Source organism: Glycine soja, chromosome 11 (genome assembly GCF_004193775.1).
Source record: "Glycine soja cultivar W05 chromosome 11, ASM419377v2, whole genome shotgun sequence".
NCBI classification, from domain to species: Eukaryota; Viridiplantae; Streptophyta; class Magnoliopsida; order Fabales; family Fabaceae; genus Glycine; species Glycine soja.
Window position 1 is genome coordinate 40,662,235 of NC_041012.1, and position 17,541 is coordinate 40,679,775.

The following is a 17,541-nucleotide window of genomic DNA, read 5'->3' on the forward strand; positions in this document are numbered from 1 at the left end:
AAATCTAATGACATAAACAAACTAATTATATTTAGTAATATAATTTTATTAAAAATAAATATATTAGAAAATTCAGATTTTAAATAAAAATATTCACCTAAAAAATATGTTAAATAAATTAAATAATAAAACAAAAATAATTATATTTAATAATATCATTTTCTTTAAAAAAATAAAAAATAAAAAAATAAAATTTAATTTAACAAATAAGTAATTTTAAAACCAATTTAAAAAATTATATAATATAATATTTATATTTTATAATATTTTAAATTTAAAATAAAAACAAAAAAGAAAGAAAGAGTGTATTCACGTTCATTCTATCCAATCTTTTTGGTCACTTTCATTTATAAATTGGTGTAAATCAAAACACAAAGTCCAAAAAGTCCAATGCAGTGTAGATTGAAAATTAGAGTGTATTCACAGAATGGTCTCTCCAATTTCAGACCAAATTCAGTTTTTAAGCAAATTTTTCAGTTTAAGTAATGCCTATATTATAATTATTCTTATTCTTATCTTGAGAAGAAAAAAAATGGGTACATAGTTAACTAGACCATTATACTGTCAACCTAGAAATTTTCAATTGGTATCAAACACAGCTTTCTTTCATCCCCATTAACAAATTTCTCGATATGATTTTGTTACACAGAATCCTCGTAAGGTGAGGATTACCACAACAAAAACAGTTCTATGTTTCCCAGCCTAATAATCTTAAAATGGGCATGTACTTCACCACCAACACTCGCTTCCAAAGATTGAATGCATAATTTAACAGTCCAACAAACCCATGTTGACTCAACCGAACACGCATAGGGACCCAGATTAAAACTAGTACCATCACTAAAACATCGGACCACATAATACTGCTAAATACAATCCCTCGTGTTGTGTCAAATCTTGCTAATTCGAAGCAGGGACAGGAGGCCGACCTCGTCCAACTGCGAAGCCACGTGTTCCATCTGGCATTCTGGGTCCAGGAGGTGACTTTGATGCTTCAGCAGCATGAGTTGATGGTGCACTTCCATGGCCTGGAACAATGAAACAGGTTATGAAAAGCACAAGGATTCGAAAATAATAATAGTAATCAAATGGAACTGCCACAATAGAAAGATACCCATTCCATTTCCAGCACGATATTTATGTTTTCTTGATCTTCCTTGATTTCTATACCTCTGCCCACCCTTATCCTTTGACAAATGATCCCCATCCTGTATTAATGTAAAATTGTAAATAGTAGAAGCATTAAAAACAACTCTTAGGGTTTCAAATTACTAACAGATACACTATAGGATGCTGCTAATAGTGAAAAACAAACGGAATACATACTTCTTCCTCATGGGTATCTTCATGATGATCATTAGAGCCATGATTCTCCTCATCTCCTGTTTGTTCAGGCCTTGAGCTATTCTTCTCAGAATGATGTCCTTTCCAAGCTTGTTTTTTGTGTCCATACTTCCCCTGAATCATAAAATCACCATCAACATCTTTTACTGTCAATTAATCAAATAAAAAAAAAAAGCCTGCAACTAACCATTCCCTTGAGAAGTTTAACCCGCATGCCATTTCTCCAGTCTTGTTCATTATTTAACATAGCCACCTATAACCCAGGATTGGAGTGGCAAAGACAAAGTTAACCATCCAGGCAATGAAAGTCTCAATCATTATATAAAAGTACATAAACTGAAACTCACTGCTTTCTCAGCAGCCTCCATAGTCTCATATTCCACAAGAGCGTGTAACTACAATAAATAAGTGAATTAGATTGATATGGTAAGTGCAAACAAAGTTAAACAAGGCACGAATGGCAAAGAATATAGCATGTAGAGTTAACACTCAAAGGCTGATAACTTCTCATGGGCAGTTTAAAAACACAAGATGATTATCTTATATCTATCTAAAACCTTTTTAAATAAAATCTGGAAAAGCTGAAAAATTAACCCAAGAGAATGCAAAGCACAAATTGAAAGTTGTCAGTCTGCAGACCTACCCATGTGTCGGCAGGGTTGATGTTACAGTAGAAAATAATAGACAAGAAAGATTTTATAAAACTAAATCATGGTGAATGACACTGCAAACAGAGATCAAGCTGCGCCTGCAGCACCAATTTTTTTTTCACATCCAATCAAGCACCAAAACTGATATCCAACTGAACCAGGAAAAAGTCAATGCATGAATTAAAAGTATGACAACCCTTGGCTATCTTGAAGAATTATCAACAAGGTGGACATATACTTAGTTTAAGGGAGGAAACTACATATCTGTAAACTTCATGTTTTTTCCATTCACTCTTGAAGAAATAAGATAAGAATCATGGCCACAAGGAGTTTTCAAAATAATCACCAAAGTGACTTTGAAGATTGATAATAGTGACGACTACAGTGAAGGAGTTAACTATTATGTTCACGAGCAATAAGGAGAATGGGCTTTCTTTTCGTTTATCTTTTTTTTTTTTTAAAGGTGGAATTGGGGCTAGACAGATGCAATTATTGCAGCCTAATATGCATCATCCGACAAAACAGTTTTTTACTTGGTACCCTAGCTGGACTTTTAGAGACAATAAAAACCACCAAAGCATGTAATTATCCACATTAAAAAAAATATATATAAAATGCATCCATATAGAGACAGCTAAAATCTTCAAAATGGAAGTTTAAGTAAAAGCAATAATACAATAAAAAATGTAAGAGCAGTCCATATTTAGGGTTAGCTGTTAATATTAGATGGTTTCGTACCTTATTACTAATTAGCATTTCTTGCTTGTTATGTTGTTTTGCAGACTCTGAAGTAGAATGTGGGTCATGAATGGTTATCCTCTTTATACTGCATATTAAAAATGTTAACATCATTGCAGATTTGGAAGCATGGATACACAAGCACAAGTTAAGGAAGAAATCATACTTTCCAGCTTCATGGAATATTTGTTGAATGTTCTTCTTTGAATGATCCTCTGGCAAATTCTCTACCAAAACAGTATATAACTAGAGTCCAAGAATAAGATGCAGGATAACAGAGAACAAACCAAAAAAGAGTATAAAGCTCCTTAAGTAAATACCTTATGATCTCTAGATTCATTGAAACGAAGTGGATTGAGCCGCTTGACCCTTCTCCCATCACCACTAACAACCTGCAGTCCCCATGGGAGAATTTTTTGCTTAGGACTTGAAGTATAGATTGCAATGCAGTTCATGTTGACAAACAAGGAAGGAAGAATCATACAAGCAGTGAAGACTCCTTCAGTGCAGCAACAATAAATGCATGGTCTCGCGTGAGCTTCTTTATTTTTCTAAAAGAAGCAATTACTGATACAGGAACTGCATGAACGGAGTTAAGTAAGATTAAATGATAGGGTACACAAACACATGCATGCAGCAATGGACAAATAATAATGATAACTATACAGATAACATAAAACTAGGATAAGCTATTAATACAAAAAGCAATAAATGCTACAATGGTTATTTGAATAGATCATAATTGAAAACATTTAATGCATGCACAACTGCAGACATATGATTATGTGCAGGGCTTAGATAATGCTTTTCAGATTAAATAAACAACAATTCTCATTGTGCTGATTGTGGAGGGATTAAAAGGTGGAATGCAAGGATAAAATAAGGCTCCACAGATACCGCAGGAGGATAGAAAGGGACGGTGGAAAACCAGAATGTTTGCGTGAGAGGGATTTGTTACTCCTAGTATAGTTTGTTTAAGTGGGAGTTGTTTATGTAGTGTGTCTTATTTTTAATGCTAGGTGGACATAAAAAATTATGATTATGACATATTGTTATGGTACAAAGCATGTATAGATGGACTCTGATATGGTTATGATATGTTACCACTTGTGGCATATCCTAAACCTTTATACATAATATATATAAATACTTTTTAGCTGTTGAAAAAAAATCAATAATACTTTATTACAAAGGCATCATTGTTGTTTATATTACATTCAGTTTAGTGTATATATGCAGAAGGTGGGCTGCTACAGCTGCTCCACCTTTCAATCCACATAAATGATCACCTTTTCTATCATGAATTCTAATCGATCACTAGCATCATCAAATATCCTTCTTTTTTATCATCTATAGGAAAGAGAAAATATGATCATCCTTTATTGTCAAGTAGTACAATTGAATAACTCATACAAAAAGTAATCTTAATTAACTGTACATACATAATGAGTCACTAAAAATGACAGTTTAAACAACCGTCACACTGCCAATTCAACTTAGTTGTCCTTCATAACTTTGTGTATATGACCAAATTCAAACGTCAGGGCCCTTTAGAAACATGAAGATCTAATACTTAACTTCCCTTAGGATCTCCTACAAAATATATGTTATACATAACCCAGATTATTCCACACTTCATACTAACATATTCAACTTAGCAATGAACTATTTTATTTTTCAACTTTAAAAAAAACTCCAAAATGGTCATATAAAGGGAATGCACAACATATGCAAATCCGCGAGGCAATAAATACATTGGAGATCAAATTGTGAAAATTCCACAAGTTAAAATCAAATTGGTCCAAGACACTTAAGAGACATATCCCTTACCAAACCCTTCCTTGTTCCTCTTGACGAAACCCAACAGATACTTATCAGTAGGCAGGTTTTCATCGCTGAAATAATACTCCGCCTGCAATAAAATCAACACAAACAAATCACTAACAGAAGTACAAAAAATATCCAAGCAGCAAGCAAAACCTAGACGGAAAAACACGAATATTATAGGTTTTCGAACATCAAATTCTATTCTCCATCCACAAGCTGCATACGATACAACAACAATTCTTACCCTTCAATTCTACAAGTTAGTATCACGATACGAGAATTCCACAGAGCAAAGCTAGCAGAATCATATAAATATCGAAACAGCAAAACCTAGTAAAGGCGAAAGCACGAGATTTCTAGGGTTTTTTTTTTTCAAGTAATAAACACATCAAATTCTATTCTCCATCCACAAGCTGCATACGATACAACAACAATTCTCACTCTCCAATTCCACGTGTCAGTAATACGGAAAGCGAATTCCACAGAAACAAAGCAATTTTTAAATTGAGAATAGTGGAAAGGGAGAAGAGGCGTTGCCTGCTTAATGATCTTGAGTTTGAGATCTTCCAAGGAGACAGCGGCCACAGCGGCGTGATCATCGCGGTCCTCGTGGTGGTGGTCATGCTCATGCTGCTCGTGCCCGTGCTCGAGGTCATCGTCATGTTCATGCTCGTGATCGTGCTCTTCGTCTGAAATCAGCGCGTGAATTTCAGGTTGGGTAACGACGTCGTCCGAGGCAGCAGCGAGATCGGGAGCACCGACAAGATCAGCGAGCGGAGGAGGCGAAGCGGTGGGATTGCCGGTGGCGGCGGAGGTGGCGGTGGCCGAAGGGAGAACCTCTTCCCCGCCTTCCATCGAAGAGAGAAGAAACTAACTCTTCCCCGCCTTATGTTCCGACCTTTCGGTCTCCACAGTGTTTCCGTTTCTCAGATCAGATCCTTTTATAGCCCAAGATACTTGTTGACATTTTGCTTCGTCATCACCACCGTGTTCAAGTCACCGTCCTTTTTTTTCATTTTTGCTATAATTTTTTAAGGAAAAATTAATTATTTTTCATTTCACCTGGCATTAAAAAGGAAGAAAAACAAAACTTATTGTATGTACGGTCATACTAAGTTATTCAGCAAAAAAAAAAAAAAGTCGTAGCAAGTTTTTACGTGGTCAAGGCATCAAAACTCAAAAGTCATTTGTAGTATATTTTGAAAATGATTATTATAAAAACCTACAAGTTTATTATTGTTTGAATCAGTATAAAAAAATTATACTATCAGCATAAAATCTACAAAAAATATTAAATTATGAAAATGATTATTATATGTCTAGTATTTATCAACAATTTAAATTTCATAATAATACACGTAATATATTTGTTGATGATGAATTAAAATTTGTAAACTACTTACATTTCAAATAAGTTAGGCATTGAGTATAGTTTATGCCTTCGAAGGGCAAAATCCGCAAGCAAGCATGAGTGCATAAAAAAGATAAATATTTTTTTAAGAGTAAAGATGGAAAATTAAAATGGTAATATGCTGGAGAAAATCAAGTAACTGATATTTAGGAAAATAGAAGATAAAATATTTGTGACAGATTTTCAAATAAATGAAAGGATGTGTCTATTCATTAAACATTAAAAAAGGTTATATGTGTTTAATAATGAGAAGATATAAATATGGTTGTACCATTTCATGAAATTATGTGTTCTTTCATAAAAACATACAGGTTATATTTTTTTATGAAATTGTAGTTTTTTCATAGAAAATATGTGTCTCTTTTAAAAGTTATATTTTTTTTTAGCAAAAGTTATGAAATGTGTTTTTTTTAATTAATTATATCTCTTCGCCAAAAGGTATAAGGTGGTATATAATAGAATCAATTTTACATGTAAAAAACAAACAAACATAGACAATAGAATGATAGAAAAAAGAACACGAAAAGATAGAAACAAAATAAAAAAAAAGTTAAAAGTTTTGGAAATCTAAATAATCTAAAAAAGAGAAAGAAAATTGATAAAAAAAAATAAAAAAATCAAAATAATTGATTTATTTTTTAATTTTATTGAATTGTTTTTTTGGTGAAACCAAATGATTCATTTGGTGTCTCCAAAACCAAAATTTATTGTATAGGATACACGACTATAGGTTTGTGTTTTACACATATGTATATTATATTTTTATTCTAAAATGTAACTTTTAATATTAACAATTTAAAAGTATAATTGAAATTAACTCTAGTCATCTTAAATAAAATTTTGAATTTGAATTTTATATAAAAAAACATGATTGTAAGAGAAAATCTTACCAAGAATCGTCACTCAAGTTTTTCAATAAAAATAGTCATTAACAAAATTGATATATATTTTACATTAATATCACAATAAGTTTTGCATAGAAGAGATTTCAGTTAGTTTCTTTTTGTATTAGTGGAAAAATTCATTTAATTGTTTGATAAATAATTTATTTTAAGTAGTTTCTCAATAAATTTTAGCGTTTTTTAAAAGGCTAGTTTCTAATCTCTAATTTTTTATATTTTCTTCTTCTTTTATCATTGATATATTTATTCATTTTTCTTGTTACTTTTTTAAAAACAAATTATAATATTATTATTTTTTAATCATTTTACATTTTTCAACTACTTCAACAATTAGTTTTATCAAATACTCACAAGTTAATTTTTCAGCTTCCAATTACTAACTAGTTTTTTAGTTAATTTTGTCAGCCAGAAACTTAACATATTATGAGACATTGGGAGTATTTTTCTTGGACACATAACCTTAACAAAAATTGTAGGTTTAACTAAAAAAAACTTGACTTTCAAGTTGAAAATTATGAAAAACTTTACTTTTTTAAATAAATTATAATTATTATTTTTTGTCATTTTATATTTTTCAACTACTTCAACAATTAATTTTACTAGACACTTATAATTTTATAAACTAATTTTTCAGCTAATTTTATCAAATATAACTAAAAACTTAACATATTATGAGACATTGGGAACATTTTTGTTGGATACACAACCTTAACAAAATTTATAGACAAATTACTAGTTTAACTACATTTCTATATATAATACTAAAAAAAATTGACTCTACAAACATGAATTTTCTAATATATATTATTCAAACAAAGATTACATTACTTAAACTCATTTTTTCATAATCAGTTCTACAAAGTTATATTACTTCAAAACTAATTTCACGTACACATATCTAAAAGGAAACCACTTAGTCGATTCAACATCAATCAGCCAAATCATGTTTAAAATAGTCTCAAAGTTATATAAAATTGATTTAATGATTAAAAAGTGAAGGAAAAAAAAGATTGGATTTGAACTTCAAATCCTTCACCCTAACAGAGACTAACATATTAACATTTAACTTTTGTTGACAAAAAAAAAAGATTGAAACAGTCTCGAATTAGCTTAAGCACCATCAACTTGTCCACGTCTTCGATTTAGTCAAAGGCAAGCCACAAAACATATTCTTGGGCCTGGCTGGTGACTTGAGGTACATCGTACGAGTTGGAATAAACTGTAAAAGCATTATCATAATCTCACGAAAGATACCATTACCAGCAGATATGTACAACTGATTTTGCGCAGCACCTTAATGCGAAAGCAAAATTCAACCAACTTTCTTCTCACCGTAGGGAGTCAAAATTCGACAAATGACAAAATTTAAGATGCGCTTCAACCACCACATTTAATGTATCAACCATCGTACCTAGGATAGATACATTAAAAGTTTGATCCAATCGCTGAGTAAAATCTTCAAAGGGGATCTATATCTAGATAGATAGGTAGATATGCATATAAAAATACTAGTAACAATTTTTTCTATAAATTTTTTTGATCTGGAATTGACAAACAACCAACATAAATAATAGTGTTTATTAATATAAAATCGAAAATGGGGAGCGGCATACTTTACTTACCGGAGATGCACTTAAGCATCAAACTTTTAGACTTTTAGTCGCATTGTTTTCCAATATCCACCACCCCAAAAAAGAAAAGAAAGTATTAACCAGGGAAAAGGCACAAATGAGACAGCTAAGACAATTTCATTTCTCATTGCATAAACTATAAACTTAAGGCCAGTTCACATACAACGTTGTTGACATGGAGAATGTGACTTTACCTACACCCCAACCCCAAAACAACCTATTAGGCATATGGTAATAGTAATAATAAATAAAGCAAGACCAAATAAAACCTTTTTACATCAGAACCAAAACTAAACCCAAAATTACAAGCCCAAGCCTTCCTAAGCCCAACCCATGAAGCCCGTTGGAGCCGGAAAACCAGACCCTGACATCATCCACCACAGGTCCACATAGAGAACTCATATCATCACTTCTGGTGTTGTAGTATATGCTGTAGAAGGCAATTCTAGTCCTCTCAGCCTTGGCAGTGAAATTGACGTTAGCAGTTTGGAAGGTAGAATTGGAATTGGGAGTGTAGTGAATGTTCTGAGCCTGGTCCCCAGCAAAGGCCATAACAGCAAGAGGCTCCTTGCACTTATCATCAGCATGACCCAATGAGAAGGTCAAGCTGTAGAGCATGTCTGGTTTGGTCTCAACCATTTGAGATATGATTCCTTCCTTTCCTGAGAGCAACTCAATGGCTCTCCTGCCTTGTGGAACAGAGTAGTGATCGGAATCAATGTAACGGACGGCACGGTTGGATTCGACTATCCAACCTGGCAGTGATGAAGTTTCTTCATCCAAATTTGTGGGAAGCAACACACCCAGTGAAGTGTTCCTGAACATCCATGGACCCTCTTCAAAATCCCCATTGATCACTGCATTGTCTGGCACATATCAACACAGCCAAACCAACATTAATACCCATTCAGCAAATGTATCTTTGGTTAAGCTTGTTTGAATCCTAGTTTAGTTTTCACTTTTCAGTACTATGAAAGTAAGGTATCCCTACATCAAGGTATTTCCAGTACTACTATTTATGTGTGTGTGTGTGTTTTTTTTGAAAGTAAGGTATTCCCACAACCGGAAATCATGGAACCAACCTTCCAGATATAAAGATAATCAAAATGGATTTTGTCTCTTGGAATAAATTCTTTTCTATACCCAGCACTAGGGAATTTAACCCCTTTCAACATGCTTAAGGAAGTAAAAATCTACTACTATCAGGACCTTGTTGGTGGTACTATCTGTCTAATAAGAAAAAAATTATTGGTTGATGATGGTCTAAAAATTAGAGTGATGACAAGTAATGTATAAATATAAAGTAGAGGTACCTTTGGGTTTAAGAGGAGTGAAAAGCTTCTTGATAGCAATGTTGTCAATGATGGGGCCACAAGTGGGGTCATCCTCCATGCCGGGATTCTTAAATACCAACCTAAAAGTGTCCTGATCCGCATTGAAAGAAACCGCGTAAGGGTTCCATCCCTGGACGTTGTAGAGTGTCTGCAGGTCTATCGTCTGCGACGCAGGCAGAACCGAGACGTTGATGGACTCAAACTGCGCGCAGGTGCGAGCCGCACAAAACGTGAGCGAGTAAATGGAACCCTTCTCAACCGGCAGCTCCTGGCTGATCTCGGCGTCGTTGCCGAGCCTGACCGCGTGTCTACCCTGCGGTACGATGAGGATCATCCCACCCTGTTTTTGCCCCGATTCCACAAGCTCAACGTTGCCGTTTGACTTCCAGTTTGGGACCTCGCTGGGGCCCTCCACAATCGCCTCGTTTGGGAACCCGTTTCTTGGGGTAGCCTCAAAATCTCCATTCGCCACTAGCCCTGCAATTCGATTCCACTTTTTATGTTACTTTATATCTTTTTTGGTACCTCTAAATATATACAATTTCCTCTCCTCAGCATAGTACTACTAGTTAAACTAACTAAAATCAGCGACAAATCTCATCATCTTTTATATACTCCGAAAATGGATTGCCCCAAAACCATTTGTCCGGCACATTGAATGCCACAACCTGGCATATGGCATATCACGTTTGATCCCATAATATCCTTATGCTAAACATTGTACGAGTTTTTTTATTCGTTGAAATCCATATGGCAATCTTTTAATGATTTGTGCAATATTTTCCCTTAAGCTAACGGTTTTAGTTTAGTTAAAGCCAAGATCATTCTTAAATTAATTCTGATAAATAACAATAAAAGAAAGTAAAGTTAACAACTTCAAAAGCTTAATTCATGGGACCCAAACAAATTCCACGTCAACAATATTACCTTTCAATTTCAAATAATTCGAGGTTCAACCAAAATCAATACTAGCACACATTCGTTTTTCTTTATAAAATTATTAAAAATTTAAAAGTATGAAGTTTACAATATAAAATTGTTTTTTTAAAAAAAAGTTTACAATATAAAAATCTATCCCGTCCCCGCTGCTATCACTTTCTAAAACATGGCATAGTTGACAAAAAGTAGCGCATATTAATAACGTTTAGACTCCAAATATGTGACAAGTGGTCAATTGAAAAATGATATAAATCATCAACATCCAAAATAATAACATAGATCATGGTCCATTAATGTTTCAGGCAAGCAAAGCATCAAGCATAACATGGGTATCATTTATCTTAAGATGATAATAATAAAAAAGAAAAAAGCATTTGTGATGAGTACGGGGCCACATTTTGCTCTCAAGGTATTTTCAACAGGTTAGAGGCGGCAGAATCATTGTCAAGGTGTATTCCTCAAGCACATGTTCCCACCCCATCCCATAGATAATTCCAACCAAAATGCAATGCAATCAACATTTATGTTGAACTAGGATGCAACAAATATCCGCGTCGTTTTGTAGTGATTGCACCATAACCACACCATTCTTTCCAATTTATATCTTGTTCCGTCTCTACATTTGTTTTTCATAACAATAACACCCACTAATCAAGAAAAAACAGCAAACTTTTAGTATAATCTGGATTGCCTTATCCAAGAATGGGCCTCAAGAATGTGAAAACCCACGTTGAAACAATAAAGAAGGAACACATTTTTAGAGGTGCCAACTTGCGAAGCAGGTTAGAAGCACACAATGATTCAAGTAGTAACAAAAAAAGAGGATCAATATAAACTACTACCCATCAAAAAGGCCTAACAAAGAACATGACAACTAGCCAAGAAGGATAGGGAAGATCCGAAGGCAGCAAAAACGACAAAAGATGATGTTGACGGGGAGCATTTGAGGTATGGTCCAATAAAAAAATTTACCAAGTAACATGAAACTATCACTTATTTATGATTAAATAATACATATTCGAAAAATATCTAAATCTCACATCGACTGTCTCAATTCTTGGATGTTGGACAATTTTACTTAATGCCAATTGATTTTGAGATAAAATCTAACCTGATATCAGAGTGGGCTCTAGTAGGAAAAATAGTGATAATCTTAAATGGACTGTTTTAAAAATTTCGAAACTCAACTAAAATTTACCCCAAATGAGATCTTAATAATTTTTGCATGATCCATCTTCCTAAAACCTGAAGAAGCAGAGAGCGCGTGGGTCCTAACGCATGCTGCCATTCACTACGCTCCGCAATCCTTTCACTCTGACCAAAGAGGACAAAAAAAGTAGTACTTTTTTTTTTCTTACTGTGTTTTTTATTATTTAACTGAGCATGGAATAGAGGAGGATAGCGACCTACGCGACAATAATAGTAAAAGTAATTAGCGTCCTTTACGGAAAGGAACTAGCCATTTGGTCATGATTGGAGGAAAAAAAAAACTAAAAAGCGTGTATTGAGTGGCGGGAACACTGACAATTGGGTCATTTCCCATCCCTAGGTTAACAAGAATCACAAAGGTCTTTTGCTCCGGACCCATTTGCTTAACCTTCTTTCGTGTATCTCTAGGCCGGTTTTTATTTTTCTTCTCCTACTATAGTCCTCCTATAAGAAACAAACCACTAACCTAGTTTGATCTACATTTTTTAAGGTAGAGTTTCGGGTACTTCTTTTTTTACTTACATTACATTGCTAGTTTTTCGGTCTTATTATGCCACAAGGCATCCATAATTGCACGATGGTGATGTTTTGCGGTTCATTAAGATTTAGATATCCAAATGTCACAAATAGTCTTGTACCCCTTTCCCCCCAAAAAATGGATCATACACAGTACTCAAGACTTTTAATTTGGTCATATGGAGTCGATTCTTGTAATTTAATAAGCTTAACTACACAATCTATGGCTCATTATTATATTCATCAAACTCCTATAACCAATTATATACTGCTACTTTTTTCAGTCAAAATATGTAATACTGACGTATCCTAATACTATGTTTAGATAAATTCTATGTTCAGACAAGTTTCTTTATAAGTATTTTTTTATAAAAATTTATTATAAAGTAAATTTAACTTATACAGAAGTTAAAATTAACTTTTAAAAAAGTTAATGAGAAAGAATTTCTACAAATAAATTTATGTATAAGGTAATTTTAACTTGTGTAAGAAATTTATTTGGTTTTTTCTTCTCCTACAAGTATTTATGGATAATTTTATCTACACAGCAACTAATATTAAAGCATTATCAAAATATTTAAAGAGTAGCAACTAAAAAATAGCTAGATAAAAGATTAAAGCGTTTTTATTAAAGTTTCAAGTTTCAACTAAAAAATACTTTTCTGTTCAAGTACTTTTACAGAATATGGATTAGTTAGAACTTAAAAGTATTATATATCGCTTTAACTTTGAAAACACTTACAACTAGTGCCATTTTTCAAGTTTTGCCATCATAGTTTTTTCAAACTAGATTTCATTTTTTTGGATATAATTTTAAGTTCATTCCTCTGATGCCTTTGACTATGGAGAAAGATTAATAGGGGTATGATATGTCACATGACACAAAAATTAGAAGCATCCTTCAGTAAATGAAAAATGAAATCAAAATACCAAGCCAGTGGAAAACAGAACAGCACCACGGAGTAGTCAGAAAAGTTATGATCACAGGTAAGAAAAATGCTCATAACAAAGAGGAAGGTGGGCCTTCTGTGTTGAAAATCATGACCAGAGAATTCCAAATGGAAAACGATAGAGTTCAAAGTTCACTTCACTTCACTTAGAGTTAGAAGTAAGAAACCATAAACAAAGTCAAACATTTTAACTAAGTTGAGTTATTTAACTTGTTTGCAAGTTAAATAGAAGGGAAACTGTTTCAAAGTTTGAACCCAATAGATCACTCTCTTGTTTCTGTAATCGGTAATATCCTTAATGTTCAGCCCCAGAACTCAAAAATACCGATTAAACACCATCCAGAATTTTATTTTATCTTCGTACAATAATACTAGACCATAAAATGGAGAAGGTAACTAAAAACTCAACCCAAAACATGAAAATGGGTAAACAAATTGAAGCACATATGCCAAGTAACAAATGCAATATCAGATCTCAGCGCATAAAAAAGAGGAAGAAGTAGAAAGAGTAGAAATGGAAGAAGAGGGACATTACCATCTTCTGCGGAGATTGTGAGGGGCGAGTGGGAGAGGAATAGAAGTGTGAAGATAGAGACCCATTTCATTCTTGTGGAGCTCCGAGCCATCTATCTGCACCTGCACGAACAAAAATATTCTCTCTCTGATACGTGTAGGGTACTCTGTTTTTGAGGAGCGCAAAGCCAAAGAATGTATGTCCTTTTATCCAAGATTCTCAGCAGTGTTGTGGTCTTTTTTTTTTCTTTCTTTTTTCCTCTTTAGCTTAGGTTAAAACCACTTTATTAAAATAAGTTCGAGTTAATAATTAGTGATATTTGACAAAAGTTTCTTCCAATCTGCAGTGTGGACGCCGATTTTAGTTTCCTATAATTATTATAGGAACTAGTGTTATTGGAATACATTTTTTTGATTTAATTTGTGTACAAAAAATAGTATTTACTTTATGTACAGGCTGTTTTTTTTTAGGGTCTCCCGGCGGGCCCCTTAATTTCCACCGCCGTATTACGGCACTAGACAGTGTTCATATTATTTATTTTGTACAGACAGTGTTCATACTATCTATCGTGTATCCCGTGAGTTTATTATGAAGATGATAGTCTTAATGTTTTTTTTGTGTGGACGTAGAGTGAATTAGAGAAGCAAGAAATAGAATAAAAACAAATTAATAATTATAAAAGATAAAGAAAGTATATAAGAGAAATAAGAAAGAAAAAAACATGCTGTTTAGATTGATACAATTTTTTTTTCTGAATTAAGATTATATTGATATAAATAAAAAGTCAAATGTTATACTTTTTTTAAAGAAAAATATAATAATAATAATTAATAATAAAAATATTCTTCATTTTTTAATTATTATTAATATATTTTTAAAAGAAAAGTACAATATTTTGAACACAAAAATCATTACGTGTAATATATTTTAAAAAAGTAAATTATATTACAAACAATTAAATTAATGAATTGAAATGTAAAAATAATATCAAAAGCAATATACTAAAATTAAATTATATTTTTTTAGAAAAGTAAGTTATTTGTTGAATTAAAAAGTAAGTTCCAAAATTTAGTTTTTGAAAAATAATATTTAAAGAAACACAAAAAAGAGATAAAGGGGTGTAAATAGAAATTTCCTTTTTCTTATCTAATTATCCAAAACATGATCCAACTCTCTCTCATCCGATCATTTTTTGGGCTTCAAATTTCTTGGCTTCCCATCGGTATGGGTTTAATTTTTAATCTTTGGGCTTGGTGTGTGAACAACAATGGTGAGTGATCATTTTTTTTGAATTTTTTCCCATATACCCCTTGATGCCCTACCACTTTTTGGGCTTTTTGGTGCATGAATAACAAATGGTAGATGACCCTTTGGATTAATTTTGAATTTGCTATGATACCATCTTAGAACGTTAAGAATATGAGTTTAGGCCTAACTCAACCCCAAAAGTTAACACAAGGGGTAAGAGTTGCCTCTCATTTATATATTCTAATTTGACTTATTTTTAGCCGATGTGAAACTTGAGTTTTTTCCAACATCTATGGTTAATACAATTACCTATCCCATTTAATTTTGGTCAAATGAAATATTTGGTTTTTTTTATCTTATTTGCTTAGTTCAATTTGATTATTTATCTTTTAAAATTCCTTTTGATCTTTTATATTTTAAAAAAGGATCAAAATGATTATTCTTTTAGTACATAAACATTATTAGTGAAATAAAGGTATTGGCAATTAAAAATTGTCGCAAAGTATAAATGTTTTTTCCTTTATCCTCCTCCTTTCCTTATCCCTTTTTCTTCCTCTTTCCTCATCTTCCACCATCTTTATCTCTAACTCAACAACATACAACAAAAATTAGAAACATCACATTATTTGTCATGATGGAAGTAGATGAAATCAATAGTGAGTGACAATCAATCACAAAATTTTTAAAAAAAAGAAAAAAAAGGAATATGAGAAAACTGATAATGCAATCCGCGGTGGTAATGATAAAGGACCTATTGACGACACAGTGTGGGGAGGGCACATGAAATTTACGTACACATCAACGTCACAGACTGTTAACTCGTTGGCAGGTATACTAATTCGTTTTAAGTAGTAAAAGACTGAGAAGTCCGAGTGTCGAATCCACATGAACTTTTGTTGTACTTAAGTGATGCAAACCCAATTATTAAGCAATTAGAAGAAGTAGAAGAGATAGAGCATTGTAAGTGTGAAAATTGGAGTAAAGGAAATCCACATGGATATATATGCTTAAGAATAAATCTGATTATATTATTGTCATACCTCAATTTTTTTCCTATGTTGAGAATCAATTCTAAACTAGTATTAAGGCCTTTTGGTCTGATAATGCTAGAGAACTGGTTTTCAAAGATTTTTTCCTTCAAAAAGGTGTCTTACATCAATTTTCCTGTGTAGAGACACCAACAGAATAGTGTGGTAGAAAGAAAACACCTACATATATTAAACATTGTTAGGACTTTAATGCATCAATCTAATGTTCCTATAAAAATGTGGGGAGAATGTGTTAAAACTACTGTCTTTTTGATGAATAGAACACCAAGTCCTATTTTGTAACACAAATCTCCTTATAAAATTCTGCATCAACAACTACCTAACTATTTTGATTTTAGGACCTTTGGAACTCTATGTTATGCATTTACTCTTTTATCCATATGACACAAGTTCAGTCCAAGAGCTATTGCAACAGTTTTCATAGGTTATCCTCATGGATATAAAGGCTACAAGTTGTTAGACTTGACCATTCTCGAAACTTTCATATCAAGGGATGTGAAGTTCTATGAACACATCTTTCCTTTCAAAGACACAGACTCTATAACAAGGTCCATTAATCCTCTTAGCCCTCACATTACTCCAAATTTGATTACTCCAGGCACTTGTGATGATCCTGACCCTACACACACACAACACCATCCTGACACTCAACCAAGCATACAAAATAGCCCTCAGCCTAACCCATTTTCAAAATACCAACTCAGAAGATCAACTAGACAATGTGTCCAACCCAAATACCTTAATGATTATCTTTGTTACAATGTCACTATGGATTCCAAACCTCTATATCCTATCCAAAACTACATTAATTACTCAAAACTTACAACACATCATACCTACTATATTTGTCAAATTTATGAAAATCATGAACCACAGACTTACAAGCAAGCCATCAAGTTTCCTCTATGGAAACAAGCCATTCAAGATGAACTTATAGCCATGGATCTCAACAACACTTGGACCATCATTCAACTACCGCCCAACAAGAAACCTATCACCTGTAAATGGTTATTCAAACTAAAATTGAATTCTGATGGGACTGTGGCAAAACACAAGGCAAGACTTGTAGCGCGTGGTTTTACACAACAATATGGCCTAGATTTCCAAGAAACTTTTTCCCCTGTGGCTAAGATTACTACTCTCATACTCCTTTTTGTCTCTTGCTGCTTCCCAGCATTGGCACCTAGCTCAACTAGATGTGAACAATGCATTCCTCAATGGCAGCCTGGATGAAGAAATCTATATGCAGATCCCTTAAGGCTACAACCATGAACCTCCT

The 17,541-nt window shown here is 33.0% G+C and overlaps 2 protein-coding genes across 2 annotated transcripts; both read right to left on the reverse strand.

Annotated features, from left to right (window-relative positions):
• Window positions 1-544: 544 nt before the first annotated feature.
• On the reverse strand, window positions 545-5,491 carry LOC114376243 (la-related protein 6A-like). Its single transcript, XM_028334252.1, has 11 exons — window positions 5,097-5,491; window positions 4,563-4,644; window positions 3,217-3,311; window positions 3,053-3,124; window positions 2,899-2,978; window positions 2,733-2,820; window positions 1,692-1,739; window positions 1,532-1,597; window positions 1,327-1,458; window positions 1,115-1,208; window positions 545-1,028 (listed from the first exon to the last, which is right to left on the reverse strand). The coding sequence occupies exons 1-11, from the start codon at window positions 5,412-5,414 to the stop codon at window positions 901-903; spliced, it is 1,203 nt and encodes a 400-aa protein (XP_028190053.1). The 5' UTR covers window positions 5,415-5,491; the 3' UTR covers window positions 545-900.
• A 3,110-nt stretch (window positions 5,492-8,601) lies between these two features.
• On the reverse strand, window positions 8,602-14,159 carry LOC114377368. The gene is made up of 3 exons (XM_028335845.1): window positions 13,987-14,159; window positions 9,817-10,314; window positions 8,602-9,369 (listed from the first exon to the last, which is right to left on the reverse strand). The coding sequence occupies exons 1-3, from the start codon at window positions 14,075-14,077 to the stop codon at window positions 8,777-8,779; spliced, it is 1,182 nt and encodes a 393-aa protein (XP_028191646.1). The 5' UTR covers window positions 14,078-14,159; the 3' UTR covers window positions 8,602-8,776.
• Between the last annotated feature and the right edge of the window lie 3,382 nt (window positions 14,160-17,541).